The 24,198-nt window shown below is 35.2% G+C and overlaps 1 protein-coding gene across 1 annotated transcript in view; it reads left to right on the top strand.

The window, feature by feature from the left end:
• Window positions 1–24,198, top strand: part of trol (terribly reduced optic lobes) — a 1,293,721-nt gene that overhangs the window by 1,116,691 nt on the left and 152,832 nt on the right. Inside the window, exons 94-97 of the mRNA XM_067129897.1 lie at window positions 10,773–10,939; window positions 16,441–16,620; window positions 16,782–16,898; window positions 23,573–23,712. Of these exons, the coding sequence (XP_066985998.1) occupies window positions 10,773–10,939; window positions 16,441–16,620; window positions 16,782–16,898; window positions 23,573–23,712 (604 nt within the window). The remainder of the gene's footprint in view (window positions 1–10,772; window positions 10,940–16,440; window positions 16,621–16,781; window positions 16,899–23,572; window positions 23,713–24,198) is intronic.

Below are 24,198 nucleotides of genomic sequence, written 5' to 3'. Positions count from 1 at the left end.
GGCTACTGCAGTGAACATTGTTCTGGAAGACACTGGAAGCTCTGTAATGAAGTGGAGCCTAGCATAAAATTCAGCCATGGCTGTTCTGAGATTTTTTGTTGTGGGTCCCAAATTGCTGGGTAGTCATGTTCAATGGGAGCTTTTTCCTCTCATAAGGGAGGAAAAATGTTGTTCATTCCTTTGTAGCACTATCAAATTCTGGGATGGTGGAGACAAATGACTTAATTTCTGCCATGAACTGTGTTTCCCAGTTATCACAAAATTCTGAAATTCTGTATTCACATGGTTAATTTTTTCAAAAGTGAGGAGACAGAAAGCTGATGTTCCCAGAGAGGTTATTGGTTCTTTAAAATTATTGTTGTACTATATTTTCTCTTAAACTGGAGAAAAGTTGCTTCTATAGTTTTCATTAATATGGTTGCTTCTGTTTGGCTTTCATTGCTGTATTATTAGGCAGGATAACCATCTCCTTCAATGGTTTTTGAATCTACTGAAGGAGGGGCCAAGCGCCCTCCAGTATTGAAGAAGGCCACTCTCTTCCAAAATTCTATATGCTTAACTTCATTCAGTTTCCTTTTCATTAAAGAGGTATTTTCCATCCAGTGAAAGGATGCACTCTGAGGTTTCTCACCAAGGATTATCACTATCATTCTCAGGGTCAGATGAATTACATACATTGAATTATTTGTAAAGTAGAAACAATATGAATATCAAGAAAATGGAAGAATTCCAGGCTAACAACTTAGTCCCAACAACTGCTGTGGAAGTTGTGATGAAACCTCCACGAAATAATAATACATGTAATCATGATAATAATAATAATAATAATAATAATAATAATAATATTAAGAATGATAGTGCAATCAAGGGGATGATGACAAATCCTTTCTTGCCACTGTGAAGAGACATTTTCCCTGTATGCAAACTTCTCTTCGCGGTGGATGGAGCCTCATGATGTCATAGGTTAATGTCACTATTTTGTTCAAAACCCTTACCTGCGATTTTTATGGCTCTGGCTTAGGAAACACACTTTTACTCTGATAAGTACCAGAACTATTGAACTTAGGTACTAAATAATACTTACAAAAAATTAGGTAGGGTTATTATAAAATATACACTTGCCAACTTTCACCTTTATCTGATGCTCTGATAAAAAGATGTTGCCGAAAAACCATGTTTCATCGGCTCTGAATCCCTTAATAGGTAATTGTTGTAGGACAAGCGATAGAGCCCTCCTGCTGTTAGTCCTTTATATTCTATCACTGTGCCAACAAGCACTATTCTGGCCAAGACCAACTATAAGAGAATTCTTTGTAATTGGTTGGTCTGTCTTATGGATCCCTGGATGGACCATGAGAGCATAACTCCATTGAAGATGAACAGCGGCTACACTATCAAAATACTGTACCAATAATATTGACATCATAGGGGTACTGTTAGTGGTTCCTTGTGGGCATACCATAGATGGTGCTTTTCTAATGGTTCTACCTCAGTTGCATTGCTTTCTGTCATTTACTGAAGGTCTGTTCAGTTTGCCCTTTTCCTACCTACTAAAAATAGTTTTACAAGTTCTTTAACTTTACCTGGCTCTAATTTTTACCTTACGTTTAAAAATAAATCCTTTGGGCAAGTCCTTTGAAAGCTAAAAATGTTACCCAGTGGTCAAGCTAATTTATGATTAGAGTTATAGGACTTATTATCACGTGAATATCAACGTTATGGCTTGTTAAATCATTTTATGATGTCAATCTGCCATAAAACTATCTCAGTATTTGTTAAAGAAATAATCAGAATAACAGAATTACATATGCCTTTTGAGAAAAATACCTTTTGAAAAATAGCATCAGTCCTGAGCTGTAGGTTCATTCAGGCAAAATTGAGAATGCAATAAAGTATAAAATTTATGAAAAGACTGTTTTTCTCTTCATCCATGGAGGAGTTAGAAGCCCATGAGATCCATTAATTTTTTTGCTATTAAGTATGGGTGATAGGACTGCTTTGTTTTGTTTGCTGCTGTTTCACAACTTTCCTCATGATTGCTAACTTGGTTATCTTTCTGATAGAACACTGAGTTTGCTTGAAATTTTAAACACCAACTTTAAATTGAAATAATGCATTTTAATTCAAAAGTATCCTTACTTTCCTATCCTTTCATTGAAGGAAAGTGGAAGGTGAAAGCTATTAGTATCTGAAGGTACCATTCTATTCAATTTAGACTGTATAAGGATTTTTATTAAAGTCTTTACTTGCTGAATGACAAATGAGTTCAGTGAAGGCCTTTTGTCTGCAAAGATTAAAGTTTTCCGATTGTATATATCACACGAAAGCCTTTGTTTTTAACACTGTTAATTTTATGGGCGCTTTGCATGTCTTGTAGATGTTTTAATAATATTCCTCAAGCACAGCTTATGCTATTCTGTGTTAAGCAAACACTCTTAGTTTTTGACATGCATGCTTTAGTTTTGTATTTTACTGCTGATGAAAGGTGTTTTCTGTGTACAGTTTCATAATTATTTGTATAATTTTTTTTATATTTTGAACTCATTGCACTAAATGATTTGGAACTTCAGGAAAGCTTGTTTCCAAAATTTGTAAATTAGCTAGCTTTTGTGTTTTAAGCAAACAGTTAATGCAGCAATTGTTCCCATCCAACCAGTTTTGGTAGGTATAGAAAAAAAAAACACTCAGAGCTTATTGATATAGGAACTGGTTCAGTGATGTTCAATATTATTAAAGTTCTGGGAAGAAATACCATATCTTTGATTTGCCAGAGAACATTTGAACAAGATTATTTAGTTTTTCCAGCACTTGTTGATGAGGTAGGTTATATTCTTCATTTACTGTATACATGAATGTAGTTAACCATTGGCTTTCAGCTTCATTTTGCAATACTTTGACCACATATGGTGTGATATGCTAGATGACAAGAAAGATTCTCCTTGGTGGTAGGGTTTACCACCCTTTTTCTCTTGGTTAGACCTCTTCATTATTTACAAGAAAGTTCAACAGTCCAGTTCACATGTTATCGGCTGCTTTATTGTTGTAAAATTATAATCCAGCTACCTCAAAATGTAGGAAGAAAATATTGCACATCTCTTTGTTGTAAAGTTTCCATGGTAGCCTCTGCCTTGAAATGGGAAATAATAGGGGGTTCCAATACCATAATTACAATTACTGTACAGGTACGGTACTGGATTTTTACATCACTCTCACAGGTTGAGTTGACATATTACTATAGTACAAATTTGTATTATTCACTTTTTCTTGATGATTCTAAACATATAGAAAGTGAATAGTACAGTGTAAATAAATATGTAGTTGTCCCTCTTTTTTCAGTGATTTATGTCTGTGAATCCAGTTGCTGTACTTCTGGATATTGAAAAAATAAAAATATATATTTTATAATTTGCATGGGAAATTTCATAATAAAATCTGCAGTCATGCCCACAGAAAGCTGTACAAGTGATAATTTTCAACTAGAGCACTGTGAAAAATGTATACTGTCGTGTCGTGACAAAATAATTAAATAAATAAGGTGAACAAGAAACAGATACTACATGAACTACATTATTTTCATACTTGAATATGTGCTTGTGCAAAGTTCCATTTTAGAAATCCAGCATAAGGTAAACTATAAGGTATTGATTGTTTGGTGACATTATTTCCTTATATACAATATACAGTAGTGCTAAGTACAGTATTGTAATAAACATTATACTGGACAAAATGGTAACAATAAAATTTGAAAACATAATTAAAGGAAAATGTCAGTTTTGTAATGATTGCTTGAAGAATGAAGGAGATTACTTAAGAGGTGTAATTGTATACTGTTTATTTTCATGTATAGGATTATCTGTTATTGGTAATACAAAATTACAATTCTATGGCAAAATCTCAAAGAAGAAAAATTAGTTATATGGTCAATCATGCAGATAGATGAAAAGAGATTACAAAAAACAGGAAATGGAGCTAGCAGCCTTACCCCAAATATATTTGATAAAATATCTATGAGAAAAACACCTTTTTGGCATCCTCTCTAAGGGAATATATATATATATATATATATATATATATATATATATATATATATATATATATATATATATATATATATATATATATATATATATATATATATATATATATATGTATATATATATATATATATATATATGTGTGTGTGTGTGTGTGTGTGTGTGTGTGTGTGTGTAAGTAGTTTATCAGTTATCTGCATATGCACTGTCTGCAGTTCAACATAATAAGCAAGCAACCACAGCCCCTATAAAATATGTGCATATATACAATAAATAAAAATTAATAAAGAGCCTTAATAGTAGTAACACTATTAATAGTTTATATAGCTTACTGAGAAAGGGATATTGCCAGGAGCTGGGCTGGGGTAATTGCATTTGGGGTTGGAGAGCAGATTAGGAGGGGCCTTGTCTGCTTGGGAGCTTTCCCAACTGTTATTGTCTCAAAAGCAATATTTTAATAAAAAATATCTTTAAACAATGTTTTTATTGCTTTTCAATGGATAATAGAGATGTGCCATGACTGCAGTTATGTCACAGAAGTTTCCTGGCTGAGAGAGCAGTTGTGTACTTTGGGAGCTTTTGCAACAGTTATTGGCTCAAAAGCATTGACATCATAAGTGTCATTTTGTTTATTGCCTTTGAGTGGCTGATAGAGATGCATTATGACTACGTCATTGTAGTTTCTTTCCCTTGGAAGACTTGATGAAAAAGGGAGCTTGTGTTTTGAGTCAGATCTAGAATGCTGATGAAACTGGTCTGTTTTGTTGCTCATTGCCCACCAATACCTTGGCTGATGACAAGGAAAAGAACTTAACCAGTAGAAGGCTTTGTAAGTAACTTGCATCTACTTCGCGTAGATGCTTCTTGTAACCATCATTGCAAACCAGTTATAAATGGAAATGTGAAGGCTCTGTTCGCTGCCAAGATCATCTTTGATTAGTTCTATAGCCACTTTTGTAATGGCATTGCTAGATTGGGTGAAAGCCTTGCTTCTCATCGACAGTGCCCCTGCACATCCTACTGCATCCCAGATGGTTGGTGATGAAGGTTATATTAGGGTTATGTTTTTGCTTCCTGATACACCTGCACTCGTACAATTGATGGACCAAGGTGTTGATGTTGCAACAAAGTGGCTATACTCTAGGAAGTTCCTGGAGTAAGTGATAGTGGTGTTTGAAGATGAGTAGAAAGTGCAAGGCTTGGGTAAACAAGAGGAATGGACCCTGGAGAATCTTAAAAATCATTCACTGAAGTCTTGCCATCTACAACCTCACAGAGGCTGGAGGGGATGTCATTGTGCAGAGATTTGATCATGCATGGAACTGTATCGGGAAGGGGGAAGAAGACCTGATTGACTTCCACAGTTTTGATGTCAATAACTTTTGTGCCAAATTTGTGGAGGGAGGTGACAACATTCCTGATATCCCAGTCCGCACACTCACCTCTTGTACTACACACGTTCATCATCTGTGTCCCCAGAATGCCTACTAAGAGCATCTGCCACCACATTATGTTTACCCTAAATGTACTTAAGCTTAGCATCAAAATCTCTAATTGTCAAAAACCACCTAGCCCTCTTAGGAGAAAGATCAGGTTTATTAAAAAGATCCAACAGTGGCTTATGATCTGTAAGAACCTCCACTTTATTCCCCAAAAGCAGCATCTTAAAATGAACCAAACTAGACACTATGCAAAAACCTCTTTGTCCACCGTTGCCATTAACCTCTCATTACTTCCATGTGTTTTGAACTTCTTGGTATAAAAAGCTATTGGATGAAATTTACCCTCAAATTTCTGCATTAAACAGGCACCTACCTTCTTGACTGGCATCTGTCACTAATGTGAACAGTAAAGAAATATTATGGAACCTCAAAACTGGAGGACTCATTAAAGCATCTTTGACTTTCTGAAAAGCTACCTGCTGAGTTTCACCCCACAAAAATTGCACATCATCCCTTAATATATCCGTCAAAGGTGCCGACAACATAGAAAATCCTCTCACAATTCTACAGAAAAACCCTGCCATTCCTATGAATGAGGGAACACCTTTCTTATTCATATGTGTAGGAAAATTCGCAATAGCCCTGACCTTCTCATCATTCACTCATACACCTTCTTTCGAAATGACTTGTCCTAAATATACTGTACAACATTCTTCTTCAAGAAATCACACTTAGCTAGTTTAACCTTCAGAGCTTCCAACCTACGCCTCTTGAGAATTTCTCTAAGTACCTGTAAATGTTCCCGTATAGAGTCCATAACAATTGATATACCATTCATATACACAAATACATTTTTCCCCGACATCCCATGGAAGATTGTGTTTACTAGCCTCATAAATGTAATAGGACTACCTGACAAACCAAAAGGCATCCTTGTAAATTCTTAGTATCCTTTTGGGACTGAAAATACTGTCAACTTTCTACTCTCTGCACTCAGTTGTACTTGCAAAAACCCTTGCATGAGGTCAGTTGATGAATAAATATTCTTGCCTCCAACTTCCACAAACAAATCTGGCAAACATACCACCGGATATCTGTCTGGGATGGTTTTCTCATTCAATATCCTAAAATCTATTTATACACAGATGGAACCATCGTGCTTTGGTACTGTTAGCAAATGGAAATTAAATGGAGAAGAGCTAGGTCTAATTATACCTTCATCCTCCCACTCGTTAACTTCTTGTTCAACCCATTCTCTTATCTTAAACGGCATCCTATACGACGGGACATACAACGGTTTAACCCCCTGTTGTAAATGAATTTTGTGTTCTAACACATCTGTCAACTCCAGTTTATCTCCTTTCAGAGCAGTAACATCTGAGTGTTCATCTAAAGCCTCACCTAACCCTTCTATGTATACTTTGTAGTCTGCATCACCCAAATGATTCCTAAATATCTCCCTTCTAACCTCCATTTCAGCCTCTGTAAACCCATTTTGCTCCCCTATTACTTCCAATGAATCCATTTCCTCGGTCCATTCCTCCAGATGCACAACATAAGTATTCCTCTGATACCTCCTAACTGAATTATTGCAATTTAGCAATTCCACCCATGTAACCGCTCTGTTTAACACCTTGTTTATTGAAACCGTACTCACCACTCCTTTAAGTTTCTTACTGCTCTCCACCACACACTCATGCACACACTTGTTTATTCACCTGTATATCTCTCACGTTCACTTTCACCATACCAACCATACCCTGTTCTAAAATTTCATCCTCCATTAAAACACCTTTATGTATCCTCTGTCCCTCACCATCATGCTCACTTACTCCATGTGATTGATTATCTCTCACAATATCCTCATCATTCCCACTTATTTCCTCATCATTCCGCATGTAAAGTACACTCACCTCCATTTCCTCAATACTTATATAAGGGATAAAACCACCCATTTCTCCAACTGTTATACCTCCTTTACTAGGGAATGTAGAAATGCCAATCCTCCTACCCGCTGGATGGCCCAATAAAACATTGTTCCCCAAGTTAACTTCTCTCACTACCAAAACTGACTCCCATACTAACTGGTTCCCCAGTGAGGAACAGATAATGTATCCGCTGCTCCTACAACGTCCAGTTTATGAGCTTGGACATCGCACACTTTATCCTCTGAGTGCCTAAGCTGAAACTCAGAGGACATTGATTGATAAAAGTCAAAGTCCACTAAACTGACTGATGCCCTTGTATCCACAGAAAGTAAAAGACTAGACCCAGCTACAGCTCCTTTCACCACAGCTTCCATTCTCCTATATCTCCCAAAAGCCCTATATGACATGAACATTTTATCCTTTCCCTTTCATTTCTTCTGCCATCCAAAAATTCTGTCTGTTTGGGGACTTCTTTGGATATCCTTCTTCAGGAGCTTCCTTATAGCTGCTCCCAAAACTCTGACTTACTGGTCTATCATTATCCCTTTTGAGTAACGAACAGAACCTCCAGTTATGTAAAGAATTCTTACACATGCCGCAATATTTGATACGGCAATATCTCTTAAGTATGTCCCTGTTGATTGCAACTAAAGCAACAAAATTGTGGTGTATGATTGTAGATTTTCTATCACTCTCCACTTTACTGCAAAAACCACTAGAAGCAAAGCTAGATTCTCTTTGCGGGAAGTTCCTTTGGCTTATTGTCGTGGAATTAGGCATCCCATTGAAAAATGTGTTATCTACCATCGGGGATTTTGACAATTTCTTCCTAAATTGCAAGAAAATAAGAGATTCGTCAGAATCAGCTGCTATTGGTCTATCAAAGCTGCTAACTTGCGTCTGGCACGTCATTCAACAACCACGAGAAATCCAGTAACTTTGAAAATTCTCCAACGAAATAGAACCACCATCTACCCAGTCCGAGCCTCTCAATGTCTCGACCAAATTTGAAGGTGCATCAAACAGCTTCGAGCTATACTCTACCATAGAACTCTGCCTTTTCCTAATTTTATAAAAACAACTACCAGACAGATAGTACAAAAAACTGCATTTTTAGATCTGGGCAGATGAGCCAGAACACCTTTATATTAAATTTTTTTGAGAAGTATTTTTGGGCCATATAGGTCCTCCTAGATGAATAAGAATGGGTTCCATTTTCTAGTTATGAAGATTCCTGGCTTTTTAATTTGACAAGGTATGTGCAGAAGAGTCTTAACTAATGGAATGCCCAGGATGGTGCAGATACCTTACTGGTCCTGCAACTTGTCCTGATGAGAAGATGGCAGTTGAAGGCCAAGCAGGAGCAGTTGAAAAAAGGAGAGGGAACACCTCTCTAAGACCAGACATAGTAGATTTGGAAGTGGTTGAGGAAATTTAAGAAACTATAGTCCAGATATTACGTAACAAAATCCAAGTTTTTTGAGTCCTAAGTAGACAGAATTTTTCAGCACATAATGTACCTAGATTTGTTACTGTTAAAGAGGTGGTATTCATTTGAGACTGCAAGTTTCAGGAGATTAATCAGGTCCAGGGGATATAGGTCCAGGACTGTTTACAGGAAACTTGAATCATTATAGAGCTAAAAAATTTTATTTAGCAAAATATGTTTGACAAAGGAAATACATAGAAATAGCATGATCTGTATCCTCATCTTCAGAGAAATAGGGGTAGAAAAAACACACCTAAGAAAGGAAAAGAGGGGACGCCTATTATGTTTAACCAGGCCCTAACCAAAATGCTGCATACTGCTGTGCTTCAGTCAGTTAATAATAATTGTCAGACAGAAAGAAAGTTAAGAAAAATTAATACCAGTTATAAATGCTGAAGTATTGAGCACTTTTAGTCAATAATTCCAGCATTTTCCATTTTGTGTGTGTGTAGGTATTTCTGGTTAGTGTTCTAATCACATCATACACATTTTGGTCTGAACTGAAGGTCCAAGAAGTTTCTGTTTCTTTCTGTTAGGAGATTTAAAAATATAAATAATTTTATTACTGTATATGGTTTCTTGATCATCATCATCAATGAACATTTGATATTTGCTGTACTCACAACATTTTATAAAATGTGATATTTTGATATAATTCAATTTTCTACGTACACGGTTGATATAGAACAGACCTTATCCCAGTCATCTTTATACTATTCTTAACCCACTGGCCAATATAATACAATATAATAGAAGTCTTTGGGTAGTGAATATTTTGTTTAAAAACATGTACTGTACATGTGTTTGAGAATGGTAATTTCATGTTTAAGGTTGTCTTGGAATTTAAGACACATGAGGTGGAATGGATTACTGTCTCTGATGTTTCAGTCAAAAGATCTGTCTTATAAGTTTTGTTCAGTGACTTGGCTTACAAGCCCAAATACATGACAAGAATAGGGAACAAAATTAAATAGATTTATATGGTGTTAATGCATGTGAGAATTATACAGTTCTTATGTTATTGTGCAGTGTTTTTAGAAGTTTCATTTTTTATATCAAGTGCTTTTGTAATTGGCTGGTTTTTATTATTGTGGGAAGAGTTTGCAAGTAATTTATTTCCATAGCAATTTGTGCTTGTTTGAAAGCATTGACTGATGGATAGTGTTTTTGTATATTTTTGTTGCTGATTATTTGAAGAACCAAGTTCAATAGATTAGTAATAGAATACAGTTGAATGTCAGCTACTTGTGTATGTGGTTTTGTTATGCATCAATATGTTTATCAGACTTAAGCGATGAAAATTATATCAGATTTTTTTAGCTACCATATCTCTACACTTTAGATGGTATGTCTGAGTGTGAACATCAACTGTTATTTCAATAGCTTGAAAATGGTTATTACTCTTCATTTGTAATATTCATGTTTTGTAAGTGCTTTTAGAATGTTGAAATGACTCTGCATCTTGAAAACTAGGCCTTCTACCATTTTAATATAGGATATTACAGTGAACAGGTAACATTGAAGAAAAGTCAAGTTGAAGCTTTCAAGTTGGACATTCTTTTGAATAAGCTTTTTTGCATTGAGGCCGTTCTGTCATTTTTTGAATACTTGAAAAGTTGAAATTCTAGGTAATGAAAGCAAGATTTGTGTAAAGGATAAGGTCCTCTTGACTTTACATATCAAGTGCAATAATAGTACATTACAGTAATTATACTGGAGTGTGTCGTTATAGCAATACAAGAAAATAGGATGCATTTGTATTTGTTTCTGGGAAATGCATAGGCTGCTGTAATGATACAAAAATTTTTAATGTGGTCAGCATGTTAAGAAATTACTTTTTCTTGAAAGTGATGTGATTTTGTCTTTCCTTATGCCTCAGGTGAAACAGCTCAACCTGGAGCCCCTCGAGTCAGAATTGAAGAGCCAAGAGAAGTTGTAGAAGTGAGAAGAGGTCAGACTCTAGAGGTTCGTTGTTCTGCTGCTGGCAGTCCTCGTCCTCAAGTCACATGGTCATATGGGCCCAACAGAGATCGATTGCCATTCAATGTAAGTCTTGATGCTCTTTAATTTTAGGTAAAGAACTCTGGTTTACCGTAAAATGTATTTTTTTTATTTTTGAAAAGAGATAAAGCACTGCACAAAAGTGATGCAACATAATGTGCCTTATGTGTCCTACAGTTGCCAGGTACCTTTAAACTTGGCTGTTTTTCAATTTTCAATTCTATACATCAGTAAGCTTGTGAATTCTTAGGTTTAGCCATTTCACTAATATTTGGGTGGATATATTTGATCCCTTTCAGGCATTATCATCATTTGTAAACTGGTTCAAATTAATTAGATACCGAAGTTTCTTTTATATCAACAAAAATCATTACTATTTAGCTCAAAGCACAGTATGGTGAGATTGGTAGTGCTGATTCAACTTGCTAGGATGAACAAAATCTTAACATTAACACTGACTTACATATAGATGAATATTTGTGAGTAAACCATGCTTTTAAAGTTATTGACTAAAGAATTATAATACAAACAATTTTACTTTTCAGAAAATGCAAAGATTCTTTTAATAGTGTTTAATAAATTTTTTCAAAATCATTTAATTATCTTTACCAACTTATCAAAATAAAAAGAGGAAATATTTTTATTCATAAAAATATTTAAACAATAATGCATATTTGGAACCATTTACAGCAACATGACACATTTAATGAAAAGACCCAAAAATTTGTTACATGATTATAAAAAAAATTAATTTAAAAAAATAAGAAATCAGGCATCACTGTAATTGGCCTTGTGGCATTTTTGTCCTGTATAGTATGTTTTGTGACTGATACTGATTAAGGACATGACCCATGTATTTTCTGAATGCTCAACTTATGGTCTATATATTTTAGACCTTTCCTGTTGGTGCAGCCCACTGTTTTTGATTCCCAACTTGTCAAAACCCAAATATCCGACCTTTAATTGTTATATAAAAGGGGCCCAGGGCAATACAAAAACCAATCGTTTGCTTCAGCACACCAACGCTAATGATCTAAAATGCACAAAACACAGGATAAACAGTTTGAAACACTGTACATAAGGTTCATGTATTTAGTGAAAAATTTAATTTTTATCATATATATGTACTGTACTAGATTTCATACTTATGAAACCTGTCAGGGTTGGCAATTAGTGACTTATGACAAATTCTGTGAAATCATGTGGTATCACTTCTGAGAACTACTGACTATCATGGTTTCTGGCTTAGGTGAAGTCACACATTCCTAAGTTTGGTCATCAGGACTCAAGTTTGTTAATGAATTTGTGCATTTAAAAGAATTTATCGTTACAGGTCTTTCTCAGTAACCATAACTGTAGCTCCTTTGATAAGTTTATTGATCTCTGTAGCACCTGACTTAATGTATTCCAAGTGTAAGAACCTTTTCGTAGAAAGTTAATGGTTTTGTTTTTCTTATAAACATGAATTACCAGGGTGAACAAGCAATTGAAATGCAAATACTTATTGTTCTGACTGGGTACGAACGTACACTTTCTTAAATGGAGTTACTCGTGCAAGGCACACTTAACTCCATTTATGAAAGCGTATGTTTAATCCTAGAGAGAATGCAAATTATATTTAAACTTTCTTATTTTCTTGAAAATATTTAAACTTACAATTGCAATTTCATTGTAATTTTTTATGAACCACAATTAATATTCTTCCAGTAAGTTTTTTCATCAAGACTGGGTATAGATTGAGTTATGTTTAAATTTATTAGTATAAATTAATTTAATGAGTTATGTTTAAATTTATTAGCATAAATTAACAGTAACTAATTGATTTAAGTAAAAGCAAGCAGTTGTGAAGCTTGTAGATTAAAGGTACTGTATTTTTATGGAAATTTTTAAACATAAGTAAACATTGTACTGAGCAAGGATCTTCATTTATGAGAAATGTCAGAAGAATATACATATTCCTGTATAGAGGAAAATAGTTAGGGCCTTGATTTATACATATCCTAATCGTGATCAGAAGTCATTTAGTAAAAATTGAGGGTGCTGATGAGAAAGTGCATTTTGCTACTTGATACAGTATATCAAAGAATGAAACCAGCTTTAATTCTCATTGTTTAGCCCTATTTTCATTCCATATTTGTTCCTATGGGGATATAAACCCATGCCTTTTAAGTGAAGAATATCTTTAATGTATAGCTGAACAGCAGAATGACTGTAGTTGCAATATGAGATGGCATAGGTTCCAGCCTACTGTGTAAACCCCTAGTTGATCTTTCGACCCCCATTATATGAGGTGCTCCCACTGTCACCTCATGTTGAATGAGTGCATCTTAGTTTACATTCTTTTATTTCTGTTTTTTCATGTTTTTTTTTATATTTTATTTTGTCCTCATTTTGTCTCGAATGTTTTTTTCCCATGGAGAATAAACGAGAGTAGCAGAGGTATGAGGGTCTAGGCTGGCCATGAGGCTGTTTCATGTCTCCTATATATGTAGAATGTAGAACGACATAAGTGTTGTTCTCATGGTTGAAGTAAAGTCTGTGTCCATTTTTCTTCATGTGAGGAATGTGTGGATTGGGCTACTTCTCAGTGGAAAAGGTTTAGTAAGAAGGGAGGTAAGGACGAGGTTTTCACATCTTTGTCAGGGAGTTTACCTGGTCTGTGAAGTGGGTGGATTATGTGGGATTCTTTCTTTTGTTATCTTCTTTTCCCTTACCCTCTAATAAGAGTTCTTACGAGCTGAGGATTAACTCTTCCCCACCCAAGAAATTTTTCATTTTTTGTCTGGTAGACAAAACCTTGTCTTGGAATTAATCTGCTGTGGTAGTTCCTGTTGATGGTCATGCTTCCATTGAATACATGGCTTGCTCAGTGCCAGCAGTTGTCAGACAGAGTGAACAGTCACTTGAAGCTGTCCTCAAAACAAGCATACCTCCATGGTATTTTCCTCTTTGAGTTCATGATAAAAAGAAAAGATGTTCTTCCTCTTTATCATCATCACCTCTTTCATCATTATCTTCATGGCACTTTGGCAGATGAAAAAGGAAGAAGAGTAAAAAGAGTTCTGGTAGGAATTCTAAATGGTCTTCTCCGTTCATGAAGCATAGCCATGACAGTTCTTCAAGACATGGGCCATTATGTAGACATTGCTGTCACACTCGCTCCAGTAGACAGAAGGGAAGGAATCATTCCTCATCTTTTGAACGCTCTCTCTCCTCGTGCTTGGTTTCATGACAGGTTGTGGGGAGGGTTATCATCACCCCTCTCCACTTCGCTCCTCAAGGGAGTTGTGTGCGAGTGGGGAGAGGTACCACAAGTATGTAGTGCCTGAGAAGTTCCAGTCAAGAGGATGTGGGGGACTCTCCCTCTCAACCCCTCCTCTTCTGGTGGAAGGAGGTGATCAGGCTTCGTATGTGATTCCCTAGGGCATTCTCTTGAAAAAGAGAGAGACAGAGTAAACTGATTCTTTCTACCTCTTATGCTTGAGTTTCTTCTCATCTTCGAGTGAAAAGCTGCATAATCAGTGCTTGATCCCAGTCGGCTCTAGTCTCTTTGGATACCAGTTCTAACAGAGATAAGGGCTCAAGAAATGTCTGCTTCAACTTCTCTCTGCCCCCCACCCCCCATGGAACCTATGACTTTGGAAAGTTCTTCCCCCTCTAGAATCTCTTGTGACAATTAGAACATTTTTAAGCAGTTATTGCACTGGAGCTGTCAGCATATCTCCATAGATCACCTACCAGTGTCTATCAAGGAAAGTTGGTCATTTTTTGATTGGTGTCACAGAAAGGGTACTTCTCTCAGAGCCTCTAATCAGTTAATAACAGACTTCCTGATGTTTCTTCTCTGAGAACTTTATTTCAGTCTCAGCAGTGAAAGGTTATTGCTCTGCCTTCTCACATTATTTAAACTGAAGGGGTTGGATCTCTCCACTTTTGTGGAATTGTCCATGCCTATCAGGTCTTGGCCTCCTTTGGAATTCACCCACCAGAATGAGATGGCACTCTGGTTCTGTAAGGTCTTACTGTATCTCCCTATGGGCCAATGTCATCAGTTTCCAACAAACATTTCGCTATGAAGACTATTTTTCTTTTGGCATTAGTCTCAGCAAAAACAATTGGGTGAATTGTACTGCATTTCGTATCTTGTCTGGCACTCAGAGGGGTTGCTCAGAGCTCTCATTCTCTTTTGTTCCTGAGTTTATAACCAAAACTCAGAATCTTCCATTTCTGATCATAGATTCAAGATATTCTCTATCCCTTCCCTCTTAAATTTCATTGGTGGCAACCCTGATGAAGTACTTTTTTGCCCAGTCTGAGCTGTCAAATATTATGTGAAGAGGTCCTGTGCATTCAGACTAGAATGCAGGAGACTTTTCATTAGCACTGGCAAACATAAACAGTGTTGTAAGAGATCACTATCCCCTTTTGGCTTCATGAAGTCATTCAGAGGGTATAAAGGACATTTAAGGATTTGTCTTCTATCTCATCTCGTTCCAGAACTCAAAGTCAGAGGTTTGGGCCTGTCACTTACTTTCCATAAGAACCTCTTGTTTTCCCAGGTAATGAGGGAAGCAGCCTAGCATAGACAGACTACCTTTACCTCATTCTACTGTGTATGAGGGTATCACTCACACCTTGGACACCTTTTCCTTAGGTTCCAAGTGCCTTTTAGACAGAAAAGTATCTTGTCTGAGTATATCACCAAGTTGTCATCCAGGAAGTGCAGATGTGGTGTGTGTGTTCCTTCCCTTTCCTTTCAGAGCACTAACCAGGTCAAGTATATGCTGAACATAAGTAAGATTTGTAACAGGCATCCAATTTTAGTTAGCCTAGAATGTATCTCCTTTCATCACCTCCTTATACAAAGAGGAAGGCGATGTGATAGGACCTAATGTGACTCATTACTTTGTATTTACTACTGGGATTATCTTGCTTTCTCAATCCCATTACTTAGTAGTAGTCAAGGTGTACTGCCTGCCAATGCATTGGTCCCCGTGGTTTGTGATGTGGTTCTGAGGAATTTCCTCCCTTTTTTGGGAGTTCTTATCTGCCAAGGACTTTATTTCGCTGGTCTCCTTTTCACCAGAGTGTAAAGGTTTTGTATGAATAATGTTCTTATGGATGTTTATCCCAAGAAAATTTCCTATAGGTGGAATGTATTCCTCAGCTACTTATAGGACACCACCCACCTAAAAAGAGTGCTCCAATTAAAAGGCATTGCTTTGTATCCCTGTAGGAATCAATACCAAATTTTTCAAAGTAATTTGTATTTTTCCTAGGTATACAAACCAAAGCCTTTTAATGTAGTACTGTATCCCACCTCTACCACCTTGCTTGGGCCTTCATCCGAAAGATCAATTGGAGGCTTACGTGCATGACAGTGCTGAAACTCACACTGTCTCACTAGCACCACCACATGGTTACCCTTGTGATTATGTTCATTCATCCATTCAGCTATGCTTAAAAGATATTTGCCACTTGAAAGGCTTTGGTTTATACATGTAAGAAAAATATGAATTACTTTGAAAAATTTGGTTTTTTTACAGGTATTTGCTCAAAATGGTGTTCTGATATTCCGAAGTGCACAAACCGATGTATCAGGTGAATATTACTGTACAGCATCAAATAGTCAAGGAACTGATTACGCAAGAATTATAATTAACATTGTACCAGACGACCGAGCACCCGTACCATCACCCATACCTGGTGGACCACTCGTTGTTCAGGTAATTAATGTATATTGTTATGAACTGAACACAGGATGTTGTTTTGTGATGGAGATAGATGAAACAAAAGTTGGAGCTTACTGAATAAGTATGGCTACATTCAGAAACATTTTATTTATGGTTTTCAATAACTTCTTTACTTTTATTATCTCCTGAAACAGGTTTCCAGAGAAATTGTAGAAGTTCGATCAGGAGAGACTGTTCGTGTTAGTTGCACGGCTGCCATTCCAAGATCAGTGACAATTACTTGGAGTAGACTTGCTGGACCATTGCCATCGGTAATGTTTTGAAAATTTGTTCATTTGTAGGAGTAATGCTAGACTTAGAAATAATTCTCTGTATACTGTACTTGGACACTTGGAAAGAACACTTAAAGTGCAATTCTGTCCCTCAGTCATTTGGTATATGTTCAACTCAAAGCTTAATTCATTATAGTACAAAAAACCCTTGTTAAATTATTCTGTATATGAAAACTGGAGATATTCTTCCTATTATTATTGGTAGGGATAAAATTTAATTTCCAGATTTTGCCATTAGATCAGTTCACAACTTTCCAGTAAACAGTAGTCCATTAAGCAATAAATTTTAAATTGTCCATTGTCCAGTATGCCTGTACCATTTTTTCTTCTAAAGTATGCACAGTACTCACATTTTAATCTAGAGTGCTTCGTTTTGTCTCATATCATCGATAATCTGAGAAACATTTGTTTCATTAAGTTATAGTAAGAACTTACATCAGTTGTCTTCATTTGAATATACACATTAACCCCATCCAAGGGGGTCTGCAAATACTTCCAAAGGGCAGACAGAGGAATAGCGATTAGGCTAACATAAACTATACTGCCTCTAGGCCACTTGCAAAGCTTACTGTAACCATGGCTAGCTTATGAATATATAACTACTTTAAAATATTGTATGGAATCCAAAGAAATAAGAATTATTCATATTGTTTTTGTGTAATAAGTGTGTTGAACATAAAACAACCAAATGATATGGCACAACAACTAAAATTTTTCATTCAAGGACTTTGTCACAAAAGCTTAGTAAACCAAAGCTACATATTCATCATCAAGTAACAAATGTCATCAAACACAAGATCACTTAAATTGCTTGATTCCTGACAGATATTTTCTCATCAACTTTTCCTTCATGATACCAATGCTAGCATATATAAAAATAACAATAACAAATAACAGTTTTTGTTTACAACTTTTCGCACGTTTGACTGCAGCTTATCTGCCAAGTGTATGATGTCTTGCAAGGTTGTCTTTGGGATACTGTATCGTGCAATTACCCTTGACCTAGTCCACCAGCTTCTAGGTAGTCAAAAATTTCCAACTTTGTGGCAAGGATAACATAGTTTTCTCCCAATTAGCAGGTGATGATGCCATCAGCACACACATAATACACACACATTCAAAGAAAACATGACCCCTAGCAGATCACACAAAACACCAATGAAAGCAAGAGCTTCTCTTGTGCAGAACCAATAATATTCCATAGAGCAAACGTCATTAACCTCAGCAGAGAGAACAAAAACCTCTTCATCAATAAACCTATCAGCAGACAATATTCTCACTGCACCAGTCAGCATGCATAATATACACAACTAGTTTGCTTGATTAAGCATAGGCATTTTTTGTGCTTTCACCTTTGCTCTGCACACCCATCCATATTTGTGTAATTTTATTTCATATTTACTTATTGGTGCAGGTAAGCCCATAGACATGGTTGCACTGAGAAAGATGCAGTCAGGGGCATAGTACTGTAAACCCCCTATATTTGTGTACTCATTATTCGCAGACTTACGTATTCGCGGATTTCTCTGTGGAACATATCTACCCATTACTTGCAGAAAATTCGCCCATTTGTAGTATTTTTCACTGAGAAATATTCACTAATTACTGTATTTTCATATTTTCATGACTAAATGAACTTTTTGTGATAAAACTAATAAAATACTCAGGTATAAAAATTTTTAGACGGTTTTTCGTGTTTAAACTATCAAAATAGGCAGTTCTAAGTGTTTTTAGAGGGGTTTTAAGTATTCATGGATTTTAGCTATTTGCAGAGGTGCGGTACGCATCCCCCATGGATACAGGGGTTTACCGTACAGCTAGATATATATATATATATATATATATATATATATATATATATATATATAATATATACACACACAGTATATATATACACAGTAAAACCTTGCTTTAATGGACCCGGAACCAAAGAACATCAGATTTAACAGACAAAATCCAGCCAAGGGTAGTGGCTGTTGTTGTTTACATCAACTCGTGCACGAACGTCAGCATTGGTTCGAAATTGGAACTTAAAGTGTATTCCTGTGTATAAGACAACCTTTAGATAAGACAGGGTCCAAAATTATGGCAAATTTTCATGAATTTATCTCATATCTGTAGTATAAGATGATGGTATAAGATGACTGTTACAAAACCATCTGTGTATAGGCTAGACTTCAACAACTGGTATCTTATGAAATACTGATTATGTAAAGATGATGTTATCACAAATGCTGTTTTCCTTACTATATCCCTAGAAATTCAAAATAAACGAAATAACAAAGCTGATTCTATATCATGTTTTTCCTGCACACCTCGCCTAAAAGGGAAACCATTGTTTTGTTTACGTTTCATCACCAATCACAAACCCATAACAATACGGTAATGTATGATAATTATCGTACATAATTATCTTTCATATGATTGAATTGTTCAAACAATTATTTGCCACCAAAATGATAATGAATATTTAATGAAAAATTAATATGTTATCCTAAATGTTATTACTACTGCAATTACACTGTCATTAAAATTTCTGAAAGGTTACCAAAAAATAAAGATTGCTGTGTGCGCAACCAAAACTCGATGTTTACATTTTGTCAGATGGCCTCACATAGATAAAAGTTGATTTCATTGTTATGGAATTATTCTTTGAATAGGCTATTTATTATGAAGATATGCCAATGCGAGGTCAAAGAGACAGAAGTGGGTACTGTACTGACTAATTTATTTACCTGGGCACAGGTAACTCGGCCGAAAATATCAGAAATTCTTTCGTCACTTTGTCGTAATGTTTGCACAGTTTTTCTAATAGCCGTTACATAAAGTTTTATATATGAAAATGCGCGCAATTTCATGTAGAATATAACAAAAAATAACTCATGGTTGTAGCTGTTATCAGTTTTGAAATATTTTCATATAAATCACAATAAATAGAAAAAATTTGACCTTCGGTCAACTTTAACTCGACCGAAATGGTCGAAAACTGCAATTGTAAGCTAAAACACTTACAGTCTAGTAATATTCAATCAATTACCTTCATTTTGCAACAAACGGGAAGTCTCTAGCACAACATTTCGATTTATGGTGAATTTTTTAAAAAAACTTTTTTTTTATGTCTGCGCATTACAAATTCATGCATCATTTTGTGATAATATTTTCTCTGTGTTGCTTTTATCGTTTTACAGTTTGTTATATACCAAAATCATCGCAATTTAGTGTACAATACAAAAAAAAAGTAACTCATTAGCTTTAACTGTTTTGCTCACAGCGCGATTTGTATACAATTATATATGAAATTTTTTTGGCGCTGTCATATATTTCAATATTTATATATGATAATGATATTTTTTTTCATTTCTGATGGTTGCATACTAAACTTCAGGCAATGACAGAAAAAGGAGCCAAAAATGAACTCTTAATCTTAAAAACTAAGCGTGCTGTGATTTTTTGAAAAAAACTTTTTTTCCGCTTCGGCGCTAACTCCCGAACGCCGTCGGCATACGACAGGCACTTTTGTAAATAGAGGCTCGGCATTTAAGGGTTAACAGACAATTGTCTTTAACGGACGACCTTCTCCCCCATTAGTCTGTTAAAACGAGGTTTCACTGTATATATATATATATATATATATATGATATATATATATATATATATGTATGTATATTGTCATGATGTGTACCAATACCTGGTTATTACACAACTAATCACAGAATCCAAAGATTACTTCACTTCAACCAGATACCTGAATTCTCATAACAATAAAAATTATGACTGAGTACTCTACAGGTAAGAGTGATCCCTTAAAAAGCTTATTAATCATATGAAAAATTAAACTGAGTTTATCAAAACAAGTGTGAGGTATCAACAGTTTAACAAGAAATGTACTAGAACAAAAGGGCATCACACCATCAAACAACTTTAACTGTTTCCCTGGTCTTAACTCACTTCATCAAAAAAAAGGAACAAAACATGTTTATCACTTTACCATATGCACACAATCCTGTTCACTGGTGGTCAATAAATGAAATACTGTTTTTAAAAATTTCAAATATAAAAATTTATTTTTAAATTCAAAATTTATAATTAGAATTCACAATCTAAAAAAATTACTATTACTTGAAAACAACACAGAATTGAATTAATTCTTGAGTTAAATTATTGAACAAAACTAAATCACAAAACTTTAATTTATTAGTAAATTAAATTAATCAAGCAAAATTTAAAATATCAAGAATTACTCAAGATTTGAAAAGAAAATTTTAGTAAATGAAAATTAAATCAAGTATGCAATGTTAAATTATCAAGAAATATTTAAAATGCTAAGTAGATAAATGTTAAATCACCAATATATATAAAATGTGAAAAATCAAGAGATTGCAAACATAAGAACACACAAAAGATTTAACAATAATAATGTCACTTAGGCAAAAATTCTCTCAATATACCTTATACCATGGGAATAATAAGTAAAATTCACTTTACCGTACACAAGCCTGTGAAAACTTTTGCAAAATCACGTAAAATGCAGCTGCTTGAGATTCACAAAACACACTTTTTTGTTAGGCACCGTTACACTTTTCCTACATTCAGACCTCAGAAGCTAAGATTAATACCTGTGACCACACAAATATTTTATGAGAAAGAGAGAGAGAGAGAGAGAGAAAGCAGAATGAATAAACTTTAGGATTCTAGTAGGAAATGAACAGTCAGATGACATCATTATTAAGGCATTTTGGGAACGAGATACGAGAGAAAGTTCTAGAAAAAGGAAGATGGCGTCACTTACTGAGTAGAATTTTTTGGGGCAAAAACTGATGCATTAGAACAATATGTGATCAGAGCAGTGCATTCTTAAACATGATGCAATTGCCATGTGCTTCAGTGCAACAGGTGTTCACATTTCTCAAAGAGGTACACGTTTTTTCCAGAAAATCGTATGGGATGCAATCAGAACAACATATGTAACATCGTGAAATTATTGGGCGGTTTGGCAAAAAGACTTTACTACATACCTAAGGCTGGGTATTCATGATAAGGTTTACCTGTCAGTTCATCCAAATTTGTGCAATTTGCTGAAGACAGGTCCTTGCACAGCTCTCCTCCGATTTTCCATGCAGTGCATTTCACGCAGTTAATATAAGGTCTGTCTTGTTGCAATGGAGGCAGACTTTCTTTCTCCCCAAAACACACACACACACACACACAGACAGACACACACCTGAGTACGACGTGTAGAAATACAATATTTTTTACTTAAAGTCTTTGTTCAGTGGAGATGCTTTTTATTCTTTTCTGATAGAGAAACGTAACTTCCCCTTCCCCTTCCCTCCCCCTCTATCTTTTTCTCGTCCTCCCCTCCCCTACCACGTCCCTCTTCCTTGTTTCCCCTCCGCCCCCCTCCCCCTCTCCCTTCTTCCTCACCCTACCCTTCTCCCTCACCTCTCCCTTCCCCTTCCCTCCCCCTCACCCTTCCTTCTTCCCTCCCCTACCCGTAAACTGTCATTCTGAGTTTTCCAAGGCAGCACCAGGCTGGTCAGCTAATATATACAGTATATATTTGTGTGTCCCTTTCTGTTTTCTTCACTGTGCTTGTATTCAAACTTTAAAATCACCATCTTCAGTGTGCCGTTCCCTTGAGTCATACAAGTCTAATCACATCACCTTTCAAGAAGACCAAATCATTCTCCACTTTTATATATTTTTTATCTCTTATTTTTCCATGTTTCCATGCTAGGTACGTGAATAGGTGGTGATAGAGTATGAAAGAGAGAGAGAAAGAGAAAGAGAAAGAGAAGAGAGAGAGAGAGAGAATACTGTTCTGATACCCCTCTTCCAACAGGCAATCAAGCTCAGCATTAGGCGTATGCGAGTTAGCTTAAATTGTTATAGTATCATAGTAAAAGTAATGCCCCTTAATAATCTGCCCTTACTACCTTTGTAATTCAGTAATTATACATAAATTTTTTTTATGTGTTCTCTCTTGCTCTCCCTCATGTTTTATTTTTTTTTTTTTTACTGGAAGAATTTACATAGGCAATATCCCTTTGTAAATTGTCAATATACTGTGGTGTAAATTAGTTTACATGAAGTTTTCTCAGTTCATGTGTCTATAACATGTCCGTTGTTGTTTTCTTAAGCAGTCGTATTGAATATTTGTCGGTCTGTAATTCTCTTTCCTCTCTCTTCTGTTATGTGGTGATACTTTGTGGTAAGTTATGGTAATGGAAATATTCCACAATAAACTGTTATCAAACCTGTAGTTCATAACATGTTGGTGATTTTATATGAACATCTATGATGTTTGCCTGTCTGTCAGCCTCTTTCTTTTTTCTTTCCCTTTCTCTTTCTTTTTGTCATTATGTTTTTGGTGACTTTGAATATGTGATATTTTTACTAAGTTGGCTTCAGTACTATAGCATGAATGAATACATTATACATGAAAATGTTTTATGTATGTTTATGACTAAGGCATTTTACAGGCATTTATTGAGTGAGTTCATCAGTTGATTTCGTACTTAATACAAGAATGTGGCATTAACTTCTTGTTTGTATGTATGTATGTGTGTACAGTACATACAAATGTGATTTATATATTTCATCTTGAAAATATATTTTATCTAATAAGTTTATTTTGATTTTATACATTATAGCAAGCAGTGGTGGCAAATGGTGAGCTCCAGATTGTTAATGCACGCCCCGTCGACTCTGGTATATATGTTTGTCGAATCACAGATGATAGAACCAGCCGGTATGAAGAATCAAGCACTCGTATTACTGTGACTGAATATGTGTGAGTATAAATTGGTGTCTACCATTTTCCTTTGAAGCAGTTAATATATATATATATATATATATATATATATATATATATATATATATATATATATATATATATATATATATATATATATATATATATATATATATATGAGATTATATAAATAAATCTCATTTAGATTTTTTTTAGTGTTACTCTTTATGCATGCTGTCCAGAAAGTTGCAACGAACACTATTTAATTTTGAAAGAATAAAATGCAGAATTGTAATCCCTTGGATACACTCGAGTGAGTTCTTAAATCTTAACCTAGCAAAAATGTAACTTTCATTAGAATGAAGAAAATGTAGAAGTTTCAGGAAAAGTTTCTGTTAGGTTTTGATATCCTAACAATCATGACACAATCTTGTAAGTGCAGCACTAGCACTGTATTGTCATCCATGTTATCATCCCAAATGTGTAAATAACCTCAGTAACTACAGGTTTTTTTTATATGTCGAT

This window comes from Macrobrachium rosenbergii, chromosome 3 (assembly GCF_040412425.1).
Source record: "Macrobrachium rosenbergii isolate ZJJX-2024 chromosome 3, ASM4041242v1, whole genome shotgun sequence".
In the NCBI taxonomy this organism is placed as follows: domain Eukaryota; kingdom Metazoa; phylum Arthropoda; class Malacostraca; order Decapoda; family Palaemonidae; genus Macrobrachium; species Macrobrachium rosenbergii.
Note: the sequence above shows the minus strand (reverse complement) of the source record. Positions and strands in the feature narration are given on the sequence as shown.